A 19081-nucleotide genomic window follows, 5' to 3' on the forward strand; every position below is an offset into this window, starting at 1 on the left:
GAAGTGTCCTCAATTCAATCCCATGGCAGAAAAACCCTCTTGTGTGGTTGGTCTGAGCTACAGAGAGGAGGCACCAAGCTCAGTAGGATTATTAAATATGGGATGGCAGTTAGCTATTTTTTGATCTCTAATGAGGACAGAACAAGAGGGAATAGGCTGGAAAGAGGTCCACGAGTAAGCCTGTTAAAATGCGCATACACAGAGCATGACAACCGGAGGAAAGGACATGAGAACTGCAGGATTTCTGTGCCGAAAAGCACCACGTTCAATTGGAAGTGAGGATTCATCCAGCTCTGGCTAACAGGGCTAACCTGGGGAACCTTCGGGATTGTCCAACGGCCAGCCGGCAACTGTTAATCCCTTTCCTTCCCATCTAAGGATGCCATCAATGTGACCGAGCTTCATATTTTTTAAATAGATATAGATATATATTTATATTTATATATAAAATAGTTTCTTACAAAAAACCCCAAACAAACAAACAAAAATGAAAATCAACTTAAAAAAAAACAATAACAAAAAATCAAGCAGGAGCAGAGAGGGCTTGAGGCCCAGGGTCGGCCCCTGGCGCTGTCTTGAGTCTGCGGGCCAGATGCGAGCTGGGGAGGTGGAGGGGCTCAGTCGCCCTTCTGCTTGGGTGAGTGCACAGTCCCGTTGGCCAGAGCAGTGCAGCTGCCTGGGGAGGAGGCATTTGGTGTCTGGGAAGGGCGCAGGTAGGTGCTGAACAGCTTCCCGTGGAGTGGGTCACGGAGGGAGAAGTCCTGGAACTGACCTGGATAGATAATTGTGAGATGGGAAAAGTAAAATTATATCTAAGGAGGAGAGGAAGTGGGCGCCCTGCTCTTTTCTCAGCATGTTTTGTCACTCTCATCTCTGCATCACTTCTCAAATCCAAGTTTATGTCCTTTCAGCCTTCTAGCCAATCCCTCCCATCCTCACCTCTCAGAGGGTCTGCTCCCTGGCACCGGCCACCAGCCCTTGTTCCCTCCCGGCCCAGTGCTGAAGGTGCCCCAAATGCCCATGTGGGCTGAGAAGACAGTGACTCACAGAGGGAGAGGCCCTGATGGGGTCCCGCCTGGCACAGCTCGGCATGCAAAGTCTCGGCAGCAGGGCGGGGCGACCCCAGCAGCAGGTGCAGGATGGTGCTGAAGCCGTCGCTGCACAGGAGGCGGCTGGGCCCCGCTGCCTGCTCCTCGGCAAACAGCTGGGAGAGAAGGGGACACAGGTCAAGCCCTCCCCTCGTGCCATCACCCCATACTCTCCCGAAGGTCTGCCCGACAGGCTCCTCCTCTTCGAAGAATGCAAAATACAGGCCCTCCCTGCCCCCTGGGTCCTTTCTGCAGAATTTAACCTCACAGCTGCTGTCCTTCTCCTGTTCCCAGCTAAGCCTCAATATACAGACACCAGAGCTCTGCGGTTTACAGTGTGGCACAGGGCTGGACACCAAGCACCAGCTATCTAGAAGCTACTGGTAACAGTATACCACACAGGCTTCTGGGTGGGGTGAGCACAGCTGCCACGTCCACTCTCCCCCCGCCCCCCTGGTACCTCAAAGGCCAGGCGAGTCAGCTCCTCTAGGCCTGTGCCCCTATCCAGAGCTGCCAACGCAAGGGCCACATCTCGGAAGTCCACCAAACCGTTGGCATCCTGGAGTGTGAAAGAGAAACGAGGGCGACGTGGGGGACCAACCCTGCGTCCTCCCTCTTCTCAGCAGGCACAGGGGTGACTCCTGTGTCCACTCCCCTGAGAACCCAGAGTCCTTAACTCTCCAGGATCCCTGGTAGTTCTCTCAGGTCATGGGTTTGCTCAAGCTCTACCCCAAGTCACCTGGTGACATAGCTCTCTATCAAAGGATCTTCTAGGAATGTGAGGGAATCCCTCAGGAATGCAGAAATTACCATTCAGTTCTGACTTATCGTTGAGGGCATTCCTGGCCCCCAAGCTGGAAAAATTGGTTCTCTGCTGACTCATCCTGTGTGGGAGAACCGGTCCAGCAGACTAAAAGGGGGCCACTGGCATAATTTCTTACAGAAAGACCAAGAAGGATGCCTGCTAACTCTAGGGGGAGCCATGGCATTCGGGCTTTGGTTCTGTTCTGCCACAGGCTAAGTGGGGAAGCTCCTTCCAGGGACAGTCTGTGCCATCTTAGATTTCAACACACCTGGTCACACTCTGTCCCTTCAGAGGACACTGAGAGCCACAGTCTGCATCTTAGATAAAAAAAAAAAAGAGCTCCTTGGGACCACTGGTGGTTGTTCATAAACATTAAGAATCTTCTGGGACAACCTTATTATAATTCAACAGAAAAACCTGGTAAAGTCCCAGGAAATAATCTGGTTTGTCAAAATTCTCAGGAAAGTTCAGAAATTCCCCCGAGAAGCTGTGGGATATTTTTAAAAATCTGCCCAAATATAGCAAATACTCCTGGGTCTCAAACTCTTAACCGTCTAACCTGTCCAGTGCTGTCTCCTCCATGTCACCTTCCCACCCAACCTTCATGCCTCTTCTCTGAAACCCTTACACAGCGACTTTCAAGGTCATATGATCCCTTGCCTTTGCCAATCTCTAAAAGTGGCTTTGGAAATGTATGGATCTCACTGACCACCCCACAACGATTAAGACATTGCTCTGCGATGCAATGGATACTCTATAAAAAAATAAACTCCTCAGAGGATCTCAGAAGTTGGCCATCTGACAAGGGCGGTTAGAACATCCAGCACAGACTCCAAACTGGCCATCTAATGCGACTGACGTGGCCACTCGGGTGACATCCTTAAATGCTGAGCTCTGCGCCCTTCATCCCAGCTCCATTACCTTCTGGAAGTAGCTAAAGGCACCAGCCACGGTCTGAGGGTCAGAGAGCTGGAGCTGCCTGGCAAACTCATCCTGGTTGATCATTCGACTCCGGCCTGGCTCTGCCCCAGTGTCCACATAGCCAGGGGACAGCCTACAATGGAATTGTTGAAGGCAGAGAGCTGACTCAGTTTCATTCTGGGCACACCACTCAGCAGGACCTTGGGTCCAGCCCCAAGAGTTTTCCAGTGTTGGTACACCTGGTGTTTTTCTAAGATATACTCTGACTCAAAGTCCCTTCAGAGCCATTCTTACTTTTTTTTCACTTGGGTAATTACATATCTTTCCCTTTCTTTTTCCTCCATTATCTTTTAAAAATCCTTCTATCTTCCCACTTTAAAAAAAAAAAGACTTTCCTTGCTCCTTCCCATTTCTTCTTACTCTTTTTCTGTCTATACATGACACTGACCATTCGTCACCATTAAGGTCACTTACCCAGCCTTTCGAAGAACCTTTCCCAGTTCCCAGAGCTGTGGCTCAAATGCTACCTTCAGCCGGCCCACCACAATCACAGGCAAGCTTCCTACAAACTCGCACTCGGTGGCCGGAATGCCCAGGGCCCTATAGGATGAAGAGGGATGGAATGGGGGGGGAGGGGAAGAATGAGGCAGAAGAATTTTTTGAGGGTTCATTACTGACCTAATGACTGGGGAGAGGACAATGGGCTCCTTTTACCCTCATCCACCCTGTCTCAGCCCTTTCCCCCAATTTTGACTCAAAACCTCAGCCCTCCACCCGCTCCTGTGGTCCCTTTGCCCTATATATCTGCTCCGGGAAATACTCTGTAGAACACTCACTGTGCCATAACCCTCTGCACATTGTTGGCATAGAGGGTGGGGTCCCTGCTCTCCTCCGGGCTGGGGTGGTACACAGGGAGGAACTGAAACACATACACTTCCCATCAGGATCTCAAAGCCAGGTGACCACTCCATCTTTTCCAAAAGCTTCAGGGGTCAGTGGATACCCACTCTCCCACCCCACCATGGGGTCATACCTCCACATCTACGATGCTGCAGGGCTGAGAGGCTGTGAGCCAGAGGACTTTGAGTCTGAGACAAGAGAGATTTCAGATGCTCACTAATTTCTCACTATGCGCTCCTCCCACCAGGAACAGGGGAGTGGGAAATTTCTGCTCACTGATATAAAAACGGACTCCTAGCCATAAAGTCAGCTGTGCAAATGTGCTGGGAGACAGGGAAGGGCCAGAAAGGTGGGAGGGAAAGTGAGAGGCTTTCCAGGAATGTGCCAGTGGAAGAACCGCGGGCGAGAAGAGGTTTGAGTAACTGGGAAAAGGGCAAGAGGCAAGCCTGATGGTGGTGGTTCTCAGGAAGGAAAGAGGGAAGGAGAAAATCACTTAGGAAAAGGGAAGTAAGTTAAAAGGAGCTTTAATCACAGCACGGATGCTGGGGTTGGAGAGCTCAAAGCACTTTCAGATCACATGGGAGAGCAGAACAAAACAGTGGGAAACAAGCATCTTCCCTAGAGTGCTCTCATCCAAGAATGAAGGGCCACCGGCCTTGTCTGGAGATTGGAAGATGGGAAGGAGTTCTCTGATAGACCCTGCTCTCCACCCTCACCCCAGGAACACCAGAACTCACACTCCAGGGCCCCTCCATGCCCAGCTGGTGGTGTCCTATGGGAGAAACAGAGGTGAGGGGAGAAAGGCATTATTTTCTTCCCTGGAACTGGCCAATCCTCTCTGAGCAGAGGCCGGGACCCCACCCTGGCCCCACCCCCACGTGCACATGGTACTAACAGTTTTCACCCATTCGGGTGAATTCATCCTCCCTCATCCCCCTCTCTTAGACCAAGACTCACCAGACTGTTGGGGTAGCGGATGAGGATGGGCTGCACAGGGACCCCTGCGATGAAAGCTCCTAAGTCCCATTTCCACCCCCACCCCCCCAGGCAGAGGTTAGTCCACAGAGGCAGCTAGAGGGCATGAGTGTAGGGGTCTGGGACAGTTCTCAACTGAGATCTGGATTTTGTTCTGTTTCACTTATAATTTTCTCTCTGACTTCTGGAGACTTGTCAGGGTCAGCTAGGCAGTTTCCTGTCTCCCATTCCTCCCCCACCCCTCCACTTCTTGGGTTATTCCAGAGTCCCTCTTCAAAACAGAGGCTCCTTTCGCCTACAGCCCTACCAACCACTATCACTTTATTCACCTGGTTTGAATTTAAGCAAAGCCTTCTTGTTGGAACAGGTGCCCTCAGGAAAGAACAGTACCTGGAGAAAAAATCCAAGGGACCAGAATGAGGTGGGGTGGGCTGAAGGCGAGGAGAGAGGAAAGAGAAGCCTCTTTAGGAGCACATTCAAGGCGAGGAGACAGTCTTAAGACCCTTACCCACCTGGGGCCACTTGCCTCCTGAGGTAGCCCGCCTGCGGACTTCCTCTACCACTCTGCGCCGAGAAGCCGGATCATGGCGGGATACGAGGATGGCTTGGTTGAAGCGAAGAAGGGCTGAGGTCCAGAGAGGATACTAGGAGTCACTTGGTTCCTACCAGGGGACAGTAACACCCACAACCTCCCCTCCTTCAACAGTAGGAGATGCTTCTCAGTTATCCCTTTGCCCTGGGGATCCTCCTTTTAGTGTATGTTGCCCTTTTAGGGAACTGACCAAGTGTTCCCTCCAACACCTTCTCTAAGCCCCAGCCCTCAGAGCCTAAGATGTGGGTTCACAAATGGTGTTAATTTGCATTTCATTTGCCCACATCAGTCAGTCTCTTCTAACGTCTCCCCCGCAACCTTGAGGTCAGTTCTTCTCTCCAGAGTGTGTCCATCCGATTCCTGTCTTTTTTTGCCCATAGTTGTCATCTCTCCCATTTACCCCTCTTAAACTCTCTCACCTCCAATGACCGGCACAGAAAGGTTCTCAGCTCGGGACACAACCTTGGGCAGGTCACAGGGCAGAAGAACAATGGGGTCAAAGAAAGTAGAGTGGGGGGCGGCAACAAGGACAGGGGCTTGGAGGCGAGAGGCCCGCTGGCCCCGAACACGAATCCGGAGGAAGCCCAGGAGGAAAAAGAGCAGGCGGCTGAGGCCCAGCACCCCGTTGTGGCACACAGTCCTGCAGGGCAAGGTGGGGCGTCAGTGGAGGTAGGGACTCTGACCCTCACTCACCCGGGTGTAGGCACCTGGGAAAGCAGGTGCCCTTCTTTTGCCCTCTATTACTCTGGCCAAGGGGTGGAAGTCTCTGGCTACTCTGGGACATAGCAGGGCACATCCCTTAGTGATGAGGTCCTGGGGACCAGGTCTGAGCCTGGCTGACTCATCTCACCTTGCCAGGCTGGGTACCAGAGCTTCAGAACCCTCCCTCCTGTTCTTCTCAAAGAGGGAGCAGAATAAACAGCAGGAAACAAGTGAGACGTAGGGTGTCAGGGAGCTAAGCCCCCACTTACTTCCTCCATCCTGTCAGTGGCTCCTGAAGCTGCTCCTCAGAAAGACCAGCTACTTGCAGCCAGGCAAAGGGCCAGAGGAGAAAGAGGACGATAAAGGCCAGAAGCACTCGGATGGGGGCCAGCAGTGCCCCTAGGAGGCAGAACTGCAGAGGGTGGGAGAGAATGCCACTTCAGGGCTGGGAGATGCTCCCGCCAAAACTTCCTCTCCCCATAACAACAGACCCAGGAGCAGAGAGCCACTGCCCACTAGATCAGGAGACAAGTAGTGTAGAAACAGGAGACTGAGTTGGCATCCAAGGTGGGATGACGGTACCAACGAGAACAAGTGAATAAAAGATTAACAGGACTAGGGGCCTCATTTTCCTATCTTTCAGTTGGTCTCCATCCCACCTATAAAATGTCATGAAATGCATCTAGGACTTGGAGAGGCTGTTGAGAGTATTTAATGATAACCTATGTGAACACACCCAGCACAGTGCTTGATGTGCAGTAGGCTGGAGATAGTTCCTCCTCACCCACGTCCCGTCCATAAATAGCTCCTAGGTCCAACAGAAACCAGGAGGATGGTTCTTTCCATGTTGGGCCTGGGAGATAGAGGGCTGGAACGCACAGAGATCCCCTTTTCAGGCCGCAGGCCAGTCTCTAGTTCTGCCCACTAGCACGCCCCTAGTACTGGGGGGTGGGGAAGAGAAGGGCTCGGCCCTCCTCCAAAGGATAGGGGTTGCCAGGAGCCAGGGTGACTCCAAGGGCTGCCGGAGGGAGAGCGCAGGTAAACAAAACGAGCCCCAGGAGCTCGCCTCCGGGGAGGTGATGGCAGCAGAAACCTTGGACACTCCCCACACCTCTCATCAGTTCCGCCAGGCTGGTGCGACCCCGCACTTCCTGTAGCCAACCCCGTTCGCAGCCCTCCCTACCCCGGAGGTGCTGCAGTACAGGGTGGGGGTGGGGGGAGGAGTGGAAAGAGGGGGCGTTGGAAGGGCACAAGGGCGCAGACTCCCGGCCCAGAAACCCGTTTCCTCTAATTCAGAGCCTCGGAGAAGCATCCAGCACGCCCCTGCCCCCACCCCCGGCTTTCCGTAGCCTTCAACTCCTTCCTAGCCCCTCGGCCTCCGCAGGATGTAATCCGCATTCCCCGCGCCCTCCATCTCCCCTACCCCTTGCTCCCCTGCAGCCCTCCATCCTCACCTCGCCAGTTCTTCCACACCTTGGAGCACGTCTATCGCTCAAGCCCGCGTCCTCTTCAGGGCTCCTCGCTCATCTCCCCGCCACCCCCACGTGCGCACCCCCGACTCCCGCCCCGCAAGCCTCTCCACCATGTCCTGTCCGGATCCCCATCCCTGTTTTTGCCAGGTCTCTAAAATGGCTTTCTTTTCCAACCCCCAGGGGTCTTCCCGAGGTCCCACACCCACACCTTACCTTAATCCTCTGGAGGCGGGAGAGATGTAACTCGTGCACGAACGGGTTGGGGGGCGTTGAGGGTCCGGAGGTGGGCTCGAGGGGGACGCAGTCCCCCGGGCTTCCCTGGCTCATAGCGGCGGGAGAAGGCGGGAGGGAGAGCGGCCCCCGGCCCCGCTCTGCAGATCTCGCAGCAGCGGTGCAGCGGCGCGGCGGCAGCAGCGCTCTGGCCCGGGCCCCGCCTGGTGCGGGGCGCGGAGGGGCGGGGAGCGGGCGGCGTGGCCCGGCCCGCGTTGTCAGGGCGCCGGCCGAGGGGCGGGGCTTCCAGCGCCCGAGCGCCCCTGCTCCTCCGCGCCCGCCGCGGCGCCCGCAGCCCCTCCGGCCATTGTTCCGCGGCGGCCGGATGCTGGGGCGCGGCTCCCGCCTGCGGATGCCGCGGGTCGGGCTCTCCGGGCCGGCCTCTCCGATGATCTGGTCGCCGCCTCCCCGCTGGCCTCCGGCTGCGAGCGGGTTTGGGATTTCGAGGTGGGCGTGGAGCCGAGATCGCGCTCCCACTGGGCTCGCGGGTCGAGGTCACCCTGCGGGCGCAGGTTGGGGTGGGGACCTCTGGCGGATGGAATGGGGATGGGGATGGGAGGGCGGGTGCGCTGTGCGCGGAGGCCGGCAGCTCGGGGGTGAGGCGGGGTCCAACTCTCCGGCTCCCGGCAGCTGCTTCACCTCGGAAGCCGACCACCTCTCCTTCCTGGGCCGGGCGAGGACTGGAGGCGCTCCCGACCTCCGGCGGCCGCGGCGTGCCTCACTCCTCCGCATCCTCACACCTCCCCGCATCCACTTCCTGCCAGTGTGCAAGGCATGCTCACCTGTTCTGGTGTGAGGGCTCCTGGACTCCGTGAGTCGCCAGCCACCCTCCAGACGCTGGCCCACGTGCTTCCCAGGAGCCTACAAGCCAGGGTGAGGAGGGCGGTGGGTCCCGGGAAAGCTGGGATGACTCCAGGGGCCACAGTTTTTCCTTCTAGTGTCTCTTTTCTATTGCTGTCTCCCTCTCTCCACTGTGCAAGAGGACAGATACCCTCCACCCCCAAACTACAGACTATCCTAGAAAACTCATAAACTGGTCAGCCGCTGTTTGCCAGGGAATGGTGAGATCAGGGAAGTGGGTGGACTTTGAGACGCACAGCCCATAACACAATCAGAAAGATAATACCTTGACAAAAAGGAATAAGAGCTTCATTGCGTGTGGAAAGAAGCTGCCTTCGGTTCACCTTGTTTTATTTCTCTCTTCTGCAACCCTGTCAATCACCACTTTGTGAGGGTGGTGAGGACAATGACAGATTAATGGGCAGCAGGGTCATTGGGTGCCTCATTCTTTGTGAGAATGCCTTACGAATTAACACTCTCTTTATATTCCTCTGGGTGTTTCTGAATGTGACACCTATGACTGCTGGAGCCATTTTGCAATTAACCTGAGGATCTGCAATCACTAGGGTAGCGAAATGGTGAGATGCAAAGAGTCTGGATCTTTGAGGATAGCGAAATGGTGAGATGCAAAGAGTCTGGATCTTTGAGGACAGAAAGGAGCCTCTGATCAAACCAATTTGAAGTCTGAAGTACTTCTGGGTTTCCTGTTATACGAGAAAATAAATTTTCTTGCTTGTTAAGCCAGTTTGAGTCAGAGATTTTCCTATGTGCAAAAATCCACTGTATTAGTTTTCCACTGTTGTGTAACAAATTGCCATACAATTGACAGCTCAAAACAGCCTTCACTGCCCTGCCCAGTGGTTGAGTGTCGACCTATGAACCAAGAGGTCAGGATTGGATTCCCCGTCAGGGCGTATGCCTGGGTTGTGCGCTGGATCCCCAGTGTGGGGTGTGTAGGAGGCAGCCTATCAATGACTCTCTCTCATCATTGATGCTTCTATCCCTCCCTCTCCCTTCCTCTCTGAAATCAATAAAACAAACAAACAAACAAACAAACAGCCTTCACTTACTATCACAGTTTTTCTAGGTCAGAAGTCCAGAACCAGCTTTGCTCTAGGTCCTCTGCTGGGGCTCGCACAAGACTGAAATCAGGGTGTTGGCAGGGACATGTTCTTTTCTGGTGGCTTGACTAGGGAAGGATCTGCTTGCAAGTTTTCTTAGTTTTTGGCAGAACTCATTTCCTTGAGGCTGTAGAATTCATGGCAGCTTGATTCTTACAGAGAGCGTGGCTGTCTTGAGTCTCTGACATTCAGACTTTCTTTTAAAGTTCTCACCTGATTAGGTCAGGCCCACCCAGGGTAATAATGCTGTTGATTGGTTGTAGGCAGCAGGAATGGCACCAGGTGTTAGACCCATGGGGTCAGACCGGACCTGGGTTCAGCAACCTTGGTACTTGAGTTCTAGCTAGGAGAGAATTCAGAGCCAAGACTCAAACTGTAAGAGAACATTTATTTGGAAAATCATAGAGGTAGAGTAAGTGATTTGTAGAAAAAATGGGCTTGGGAAACAAGTTAAAGGGATAAGGGAAGGATCCTTGAAGCTTAAAAGTGAGGGGAGAAAAAGTGATGGGCCAGGTACAGAAGGTCACCAGGGTGGAAAGTCACAGGTGCCTAGCAAAGGATAAATGTAGGGTGGGACCTCATCCCCAGGGTGACCTGTCCTTCCTTAGCATATGGCTGCTCATGACCCCCTGAACTTTCCTCTCTAGAGATAACATCTAGGCCTCAGCTGTATTTCAGCCCCAGGCCCAGAACAGCAGCAAAACCAGACAAGTGACCCCGTGGCTGACCTCATGACTAGCTGCATTGAGTAATGACCTCCTGCCCTGCCACCAACCAGTCAATCCGGAGGAGACCTAGACCCTGAAAGGACACATCTAGAAAGCTGCTGAATGTGCTATTGAGATTTCCCCCTGAGACCTCCCCTGCAATCTTCACCCTTAAAACCCTTAGGATGGAGGACCCATTTCGTTCTCTCTCGCCTCCCAGGAGCATGCCCTTCCCTTCCCTCTCCCCCTTCTCTCCCTTACCCTCAAGGTGTGTCACCTTTACCTTCCTCACTTTTAAGCTCCAAGGGCCCTTCCTTCTATAACTTGTTTTCTAAGCTCATTTCTTCTACAGATTACTTATTCTACCTCTGTGATTTTCCAGATAAACATTCTCTTATAGTTTGAGTCTTGACACAATTCTTTTCTAGCCAGAATTCAAGTACCGAGGTTGCTAAACCCAGGTCCGGTCTGACCCCATGGGCCTAACACCTGGAGCTGGTCTGCCGCCTACAACACGTCCCACTATAGATACTGACTTAGGGTCCAGAATGAAGATTGTTTCCTCATTGAGGTGAAGTACACTCATTTTTCCTGAGTCAAAGTAAAGTTCTTCTCTTGTTCAGAGTTTATTGTTTAACCATTTCACACTCGCAATGACATGAGTTTTTCTGAAATGCAGATAGGAACCAAGGGTCTTAGAGTATAACAAAGGGAACAACTAGAGTATAACAAAGGTAGATCATGATATCTCAAGAAAGACTTTCCTAAAGAGGATCATTTGAATTAGTTCTTGAATGAAAAAGTAGTTGTAAAGAAGTTGGGGAGGAACAAATTAGACAGAAATAGGAACACTTAGTCACACCGATAGGAGAAAGTTAATGAGGGTATGAATGCACCCATATATATGGTCAAGGTGCTGGGAAGAGAATGATAGATTAGATAGGGGAAGAGATTGAGGGATATTGTGCAAAATCTTTAAAGTGTCCTAAATAAGTTACACTTGTCTCTAACTCTAGAAAAGAGTAAGCCAAAGTCAAAGATATAGCTGTGTTCTGTGAAAGTATGGTAAAATGTGTAATCATACATTGTGTGGTTGTGAGATAATGTGAACTCCATTATTTATTCAGCTTGTAGATAATATTTGGGGTTTATGCAGATTTCTAGACTCCTTGGAGTTACTCCAGGCAGTAGTATACTTCAAATATTTGACCCCCGGGTGGGGCCCTTATGCTAGCATTAGTGCCCCTATAAGAGAGGTCAAAGGGCTTGTCTCTTTTGGACAGGGTAGCATACAGTGAGAGGCTGCCATCTGCAAGCCAGGAAGACGCCCTCACTATAAATAGATCATGACCTCAGGCTTTCAGCATTCAGAATTGTGAGAAAATACATTTTGATTTCTTAGGTCACCCATGGTATTTTGTTATGACAGCCCAAGCTAAGACACTATCGCTATGCTGTCATTGTTTATTTTAAAAGTACTATTTAAACACAGGCATATGGAGTACCCCAGAGTTTGGAGACAGGAAGGATGCAAATTATCTGGAATGATTTCAGACTGTTGCAAACTTACTTTCAAAATGAATGGGGATAGCTACTGAATCTGCTTGTGTCTAGGGGCAGTTGTAGAACAGAATTCTTTGAGTTAAATTCCATGTAGAATATGATGTTTGCTAAAAGGTGTGTAATAAAAAGGTACTATTTGATGCTTAAATAAATGTTATAAAAACTCAAAAGTAACCATAGGAATTGTTTAAAACTTGGACTCAGGATATATTTTTGAAGAAGTGTTTTATCACTGACATTATTCAGAATTGCTGGTGCGTCGTGATAATTAACTGTTGACTGATTGTTATAAAGTTTTATTATTTTTATATTCTCTACAGACAATACACACTCTTACTGTCTGCACCTGAGACTGATCCCCTCCATCAACCTGCCCTTGGTACCCTATTGACTTCATGATCTCTTAGATGCTTGATAACCACTGGTTTAACTTGCAAGGCTAGGAAGATTTGGGGTTGATGTGATATAAACATATTCATTGGGAGGTACCAGCCAGATCCAGGTGGCATCATCAAGTAGGACTTTAAAATGGATCCGGGACTTGGGATGGAGATAAAGATTTTGGAGACACCTAAGCGTATAGTAGAAAAATCAAAATCAGGAGTGTGTTTCCCATATACTTTTGGGATCAGATGTATTTTTATTTGTTTCAGAGGTACAGAAAGTTGGGAGGGAATTCTGACAAGACATCTTGTCTGCTTTAAATTTAATTAACAAATATTTATTAAGCAACATGTATGTATCAGACACCAGGCTCAGTGCTGGGAATATACATACATACATGGGTGTGTTGGACATAGTCTATTGTGGTTGTGAAACTTGAATTCCAACTTTCTCATCCCATCTTATTCTTGAGTCAGGATTTATATTGGGCCTTTTTTGAAATCTCAATAAGCAAGAAGCTCCTTTAATACTAAGCCAGATTATTTTTTCTTTTTTAAAAATATTTTATTTTCTAAGTAACTTGCCATGAACACAAATGTACTTTTGTAAAGATATGGAAATAATTTTTAAAAATCAGTAATGGCCCAGCTGGTGTGGCTCAGTGGTTGAGCATTGACCTATGGACCAGGAGGTCACGGTTTGATTCCCAGTGGGGCACATGCCCATGTTGTGGGCTCAGTCCCCAGTGTGAGGCGTGCAGTAGGCAGCTGATAAATGATTCTCTCTCATCATTGATGTTTCTTTCTCTCCCTCTCCCTTTTTGAAATCAATAAAAAATACATATTTTAAAAAAGTAATGGACAGCTAAATTGCTAAATAACAGCAACAAGAAAACATTTCAAGAACTTGGCAAAGGGTGCATGTTTGTTTCTAATTTATTTAATTTAGCTTTTTTCCCTTTATATATTTTTTATTTTTATTTTTATAATAGAAGATCCCTGAAAGGCTTAGCTTAATTGTGTGTGTGCTCCTAAAAACAAGACAACAGGCTCAAAATGGAGAGAGTTACACTATGACCCCCATCACCAAACCAAGACTTAATTATAGTTTTGGTTCTCCCCAAATGGAATCTTAAACCAATCCATCAAGAATTATCTAATCAGGGGCAGGTTGGGAGGTGGTGGTGGTGGTGGCCGTGGCTGTGGTGGTAGCAGTGACATGGTGGTTGGTGGCTGACCTGTTCTGGTGTTCAGTGGAGTTTCTGGATGTTGGTTTTGCTGCTGCTCCTGAGCCTCCCAGCCTCCCCAGCTCTCAGCCCTGGACACCCCTGGCAGCAGGGTCAGCCTACCACCCTCTGTTCTTTCCGAGAAACGCCACTGATAGCTCCTTTCCTCATGTACCTGGCATAAGATAGTTACATAGATTGTGTCATTTAATCCCCTCTGCAACTGAGACAATGACACAGAGAAGGTAAGGAACTTGCTTAAAGTCACAGATCCAAAATGTACTAGAGCGTGAAGTTGATTGCAGGCTGTCCACTGCCCTTCCATCTTGCCCATCACCAAATTGAATGCCTGGCCAAGCGCCATATGCTCTACCAACGTTTCCACTATTTCTTAAATCCTGGGAGGGCAATATTAATTATTTCTACATCTGAGAATTCCAAGTGACTTGCACAAGAATACCAGCCCCACCTTGTCTGATGGCAAACCCTGGAAATTTACAATATCACATGAGGCCTCTGTGTTGCTGTACACCATCCCGTTTTTTGTTTGTTTCTAAACAGCTTTATTGATGTGAACCCTGAGAAGAAATATATTTGCCAAAGAGTGTGTTTTAACTGGGCCCAACTTCGTAACGGGGGTTTATGGCTGTTGCTAACTGAGGCCTCTCACGTACTTTGCATTTCAGGAAAAGTCACGAGCTATGCTGTCAGTCTCCTGCACTGTCCTGTGCCACCTCACTCAACCCTTAGTAGGGAGTTCCTGGTTTCATCTTTTCACCAGATTCTTTTTTAGGAGCTAACAGGTTGGACTGCTCTTCAGTACAGAAAGCACACATTTGATGTCTTCATTCTGGGTTCACCAAGAAAGTCTTGGGAGAGAGATGAGCTTGGGGGGAAAAATCACAAACTTTAACATATTCAAGAATATTCAAGATAGACTTGAAATGAGAAAAAAAGTTTTAAGAAGGGAACTTACTGCATAAAGGCATGTGTGAGCAAGGGAGAAGGGGTTCTGAGTGTACCACAGTGCTGAATGTACTTATGTTTAATACATGTTTTCTGGTGTTTAGATTCTCAGACCTTTTAAAAATTTTATTGATTGATTTTAGAGAGGAAAGAAGAGAGAGAAACATGGATTTGTTGTTCCACTTATTTATGCATTCATTAGTTGATTCTTTTTTTTTCTTTCATTCTTTTTTTATATTTGACAGTACTACAGATGTCCCCCAACTTCCCCCCATTAGACTCTCATTGGTTGATTCTTTCCCCCCCATTAGACTCTCATTGGTTGATTCTTATATGTGCCCTGACTGGGGATCAAACCCACAACTGTGGTGCATTGTGATGATGCTCTAACCAACTGAACTACTGGGCCCGGTGAGAGTCTCAGATGTTTGTTGTTGTTTTTAAATTGAGTTTAGAGAGAGAGGAGTTGAGAGAGAGAGAGAGAGAGAGAGAGAAAGAGAGAAGCACTGAAGTGAGTGAGAAACATCAATTTTTATCCTCCCATACATGCCCAGACCTGAGAATCGAACTCGAAACCTAGGTATGTGTTCTGGACACTCAATCATTGTCATTATTTTTAATTTAATCTTTTTTGTTGTTGTTAATCCTTACCCAAGGATATTTTTTCCATTGATTTTTAGAGGAAGTGAAAGGTAGGAGAGAGACAGAGAGAGAAATATGGATGTGAGAGAGACACATTGATTGGTTGCCTTCCACACAAGTCCCAATTGGGGCCAGGCATACCTGCTACCGAGGTATGTGCCCTTTTACCGGAATTGAACCTGGGACCCTTCAGTCCGTGGGCTTATGCCCTACCCACTGAGCCAAACCGGCTAGAGCTCTCATTTTAATCTTAATTTGCATTTCTCTAATGGCTAGTGATGTTGCACATTTTTCCTGTCATTGGTTTTTAATCTTCCTTCAAAGACTTTTTTCTCCTGACCCGTGATAGCCAACTGAGTCCACATGTTAATGATCATGCTTGGTCCTAATTAATATCTTTCCTCCCTTTACTCTCTGTGGGAGGGTTTTTTTTAAATTTTTTTTTTGGTAAAAGTCTCTGTGTTCCCTGGTGCTCTAGCATTGCCTGGAGTGAACACTGATAAGGCTGTTTATGACAGTATTTTCTGAATAGAAGCCCTGTGTTTGGAGTCTCTGCCTCCAGGTCACAAAAATGTTATAGTGAAGCTGTTTGTTCCTTCATGTTCTGAATACATCATCTCTAGATAATTTTTACTCTGAACTGGATTTTGTACTTTATTTTATATTTAGGGCACAGATTAGCCTCGGTCAGGAGCTCTGTAATGTAATACTTTGCATTTAGACTCTAGTATCAGATCAATATGGATTTTAATTCCTGGTTTTAACACTAATGAACTGTGACCTTGTGAGGCAGGATAGTAAGAAGCTAGGGAAATTCCTTGACAAGTGAAATAAGGAAAACTGAGACAAAATAATTAGATAAGGTCAAACAGTTTATTAAAAAAAAATAGGCCCTGGTGAGGTTGAAACGGCCCCGGTGAGGTTTGGACGGCCCCTGTGAGGCTAGAATGGTACCGGTGAGGTCAAGACGTCCCCGGTGAGGTCGAGACAGCCCCGGTGAGGTTGAGACGGCCCCGGTGAGGCTGGGATGGCCCCTGTGAGGTTGAAATGGCCCCTGTGAGGCTGAGACGACCACTGCAAGGCTGCGACAGCCCCTGTGAGGCTGCGACGGCCCCTGGGAAGCCGAGAAAAATACCATATGATCTCACTCATTTATGGATAATAAAGACCATTATAAACTGATGAACAAAGGTAGATACAAAGGCAGAGCAGCATTGAACAGACTGTCAAACTACAGTGGGAAGCCTGGGGAGGGTTGGGGGGGGGGGGGTAAGAGATCAACTGAAGGACTTGTATGCATGCATATAAGAATAACCAATGGACACAAGACACTGGGGGGTAGGGGAGGCCGGGGGAATGTCAAGGGGGGCGGGAAGGAGACATGTGTAATACTCTTTGTAATACTTTAAGAAATAAAACAAAATTTAAAAAAATATATATACACACACACACATATACATATATACATCCTATCTAATAAAGAGGGAATATGCTAATTGACCACCACACCCTCACAAGATGGAGGTGCCCGCAGCCAATGAAGAGGGAATATGCTAATGGACTGTCATGCCCTCACAAAAGATGGCGGCACGCAGTACCCTCAGCCCTGCCGGGGGTGGTAGGTGCCGTGCGCCTCATCCAGCCGGAGTCTCCCAGTCCCCTCAGCCCTGCCTCATCCAGGCAGAGTCCCCCAGTCCCCTCAGCCCTGCCTCATCCAGCCAGAGTCCGTCAGTCCCTGCAGCATCCAGCCAGAGTCCCTCAGTCCCCTCAGTCCTGCAGGGGAGGGCAGTTGGAAGCAATTGGGCTGGCAGGGGAGGGCAGTTGGGGACGATCATGCTGGCAGGGGAGCAGTTAGGCATCAATCAGGGTGGCAGGGGAGCTGTTAGGGGGCTATCACTCTGGCAGGCAGAGTGGATAGGGGCAATCAGCCAGGCGGGCAGGTGAGTGGTTAAGAGCCAGCAGTCCTGGATTGTGAGATTGGGCCTGTGGGATCGGGCCTGAACTGGCAGTCAGACATCCCCCAAGGGGTTCCAGATTGGAGAGGGAACAGGCTGGGCTGAGGGACCCCCCTCCCTCCGGTGCATGAATTTCATGAATTCATGAAGTTTATATATATAAATATAAATTTCAGAGAGGAAGGGAGAGGAGAGAGAGAGATAGAAACATCAATGATGAGAGAGATTCATTGATTGGCTGCCTCCTGCATGCCCCCCCCCCCACTGGGGATCAAATCTGCAACCCAGGAATGTGCCCTCACCGAATATCGAACCGTGTCCTCCTCATTCGTAGGTTGAAGCTCAACCACTGAGCCACACTGACCGGGCAAGGCCAAACAATTTCAACAATTTACAGCCAGCTAATAAATAACAAGGTTTTATCTTCCCTAACCAAGGACATTTAGGAAAATATGGTTTACACATTCCAGACTGTCCCGAGGCAGACTGACCTTAGTCACAGTGTCTCTTAAATAAAGTTCTTTAAAAATAAAATTACCAGAAAATAACCCTGGCCCCTCTATACACACATTTTGATGAGTCAACATATTGAAGGACATACCTGAAAAGCTAATGAATATTCTGTTGAGACCCTCCCCAGAGACCTCCCCTAAGATTCTGGCCAGCCAAAGGAAGATAAAAAGCCTCAAGACATGGCACACTTTTGCTAGAGTATGTCCATACCTTGTATCAATGTTTTTTTTTTCCTAAACTCTAAGGAACCTCATGAGATTTGCAAACAGGGAAGCAATGGGCAGTGGCAGCTTGTCCTGGGCTTACCCCCTGAACTCCAAAGTGCCCTTTTTTCTATGACTTTCTCTTTCCTGTTGCTGCTTCTACCTTAAGCCCTTCCTTTGTTTCACTGTCCCCAGCTTTAATAATTCTACTCTCAAAATCACCTGGACTCATGAAATCTTTCCTACACTATGTCAAGAACCCACACCTAACCAGCGGGCCCTAGGCAGACCTGCCCAAGGCCCAGACCCTGTCCAGTAACAGTTGGACGAGTTATTTAAGCTCTGTAAGTATTAGTTTTCTCATATACAAGATGAGGATAATAATGACAGTTGCCTTATAGGGCTTTTGGGAAAATTATCTGTGTTTCAGTTATCTATTGCTGTGTTACATGTCATCCTAAAACTTCAGTTATCTATTGCTGTGTTACATGTCATTCACACAAGAATTATTCCTCATGAACCCTGGCAGGTATGGCTCAATTGTTTGGAGCATTGTCCATACATGAAAAGGTGGTGATTTCAATTCCTGGTCAAGGCACATACCCAGGTTGGGGGTTTGATACCCACGTTGGAGGTTCAATCCCTAGTTGGGGTGGATACAGGAGGCAACCGATGGATGTTTCTCTCTCACATTGATGTTTTTCTCTTTCCTTTTCTCTCTCAAATAAATGAAAACCATATCCTCGGATAATTATTCCTCATAATTCTGTAGGTTGACTGGTGCTATGTTTGTATTCTTCCCAAAACTCATATGTTGAAACCTAACCCACAATATGATAGTAGTAGGAGGTAGGGCCTTTGGGAGAATGAAGTGGCAAAATGCTTTCCCCAGAACTTGTTCTTACATTCTTAATTTTTCTTAGAAATATGTATTGTAAATCCAGCATCACCAAGCACCATATTTACATCTAATTAGCTACCAAGTTCTATTCAAATCTCGTCATTATCCTTGGATTGCAGTATATCAGTCTCAATTGGAATCACTAGCCAATCTGCTCACTCCCATCATCCTCAACTTCACCTCCCGCCACTCACTCTTTCTGCCTCAGTCATGTCAGATTTCCTTCAGTTCCATGAACTCACCACACTTTTCATGCTGCCTGGCCTTTGAACATGAGGTTCCTTCTCTGAAACACTCCCTCCTTGTGCCTTCCCCCTAACGCTGCCTATGCCTCAC

General features: G+C 48.8%; 1 protein-coding gene across 2 annotated transcripts; it reads right to left on the reverse strand.

The window, feature by feature from the left end:
- Positions 1–81: 81 nt before the first annotated feature.
- Positions 82–7872, reverse strand: LPCAT4 (lysophosphatidylcholine acyltransferase 4). Of its 2 annotated transcripts, none has more exons than XM_070425725.1 (14): positions 7669–7872; positions 6253–6395; positions 5701–5921; positions 5202–5314; positions 5019–5079; positions 4672–4715; positions 4452–4486; positions 3848–3902; positions 3651–3733; positions 3289–3414; positions 2815–2947; positions 1549–1647; positions 1048–1204; positions 82–772 (listed from the first exon to the last, which is right to left on the reverse strand). In XM_070425725.1, exons 1-14 carry the CDS (start codon positions 7780–7782, stop codon positions 618–620), a joined length of 1539 nt encoding a protein of 512 aa, XP_070281826.1. In that variant the 5' UTR covers positions 7783–7872; the 3' UTR covers positions 82–617. The 2 variants fall into 2 exon arrangements, with proteins under 2 accessions (XP_070281826.1, XP_070281818.1); XM_070425717.1 differs by having other exon boundaries at positions 84–772; positions 4672–4730; positions 7669–7870.
- Between the last annotated feature and the right edge of the window lie 11209 nt (positions 7873–19081).

Source organism: Myotis yumanensis, unplaced genomic scaffold, assembly GCF_028538775.1.
Source record: "Myotis yumanensis isolate MYYU_CA2020_CCGP unplaced genomic scaffold, mMyoYum1.0.hap1 SCAF_1, whole genome shotgun sequence".
Taxonomy (NCBI): domain Eukaryota; kingdom Metazoa; phylum Chordata; class Mammalia; order Chiroptera; family Vespertilionidae; genus Myotis; species Myotis yumanensis.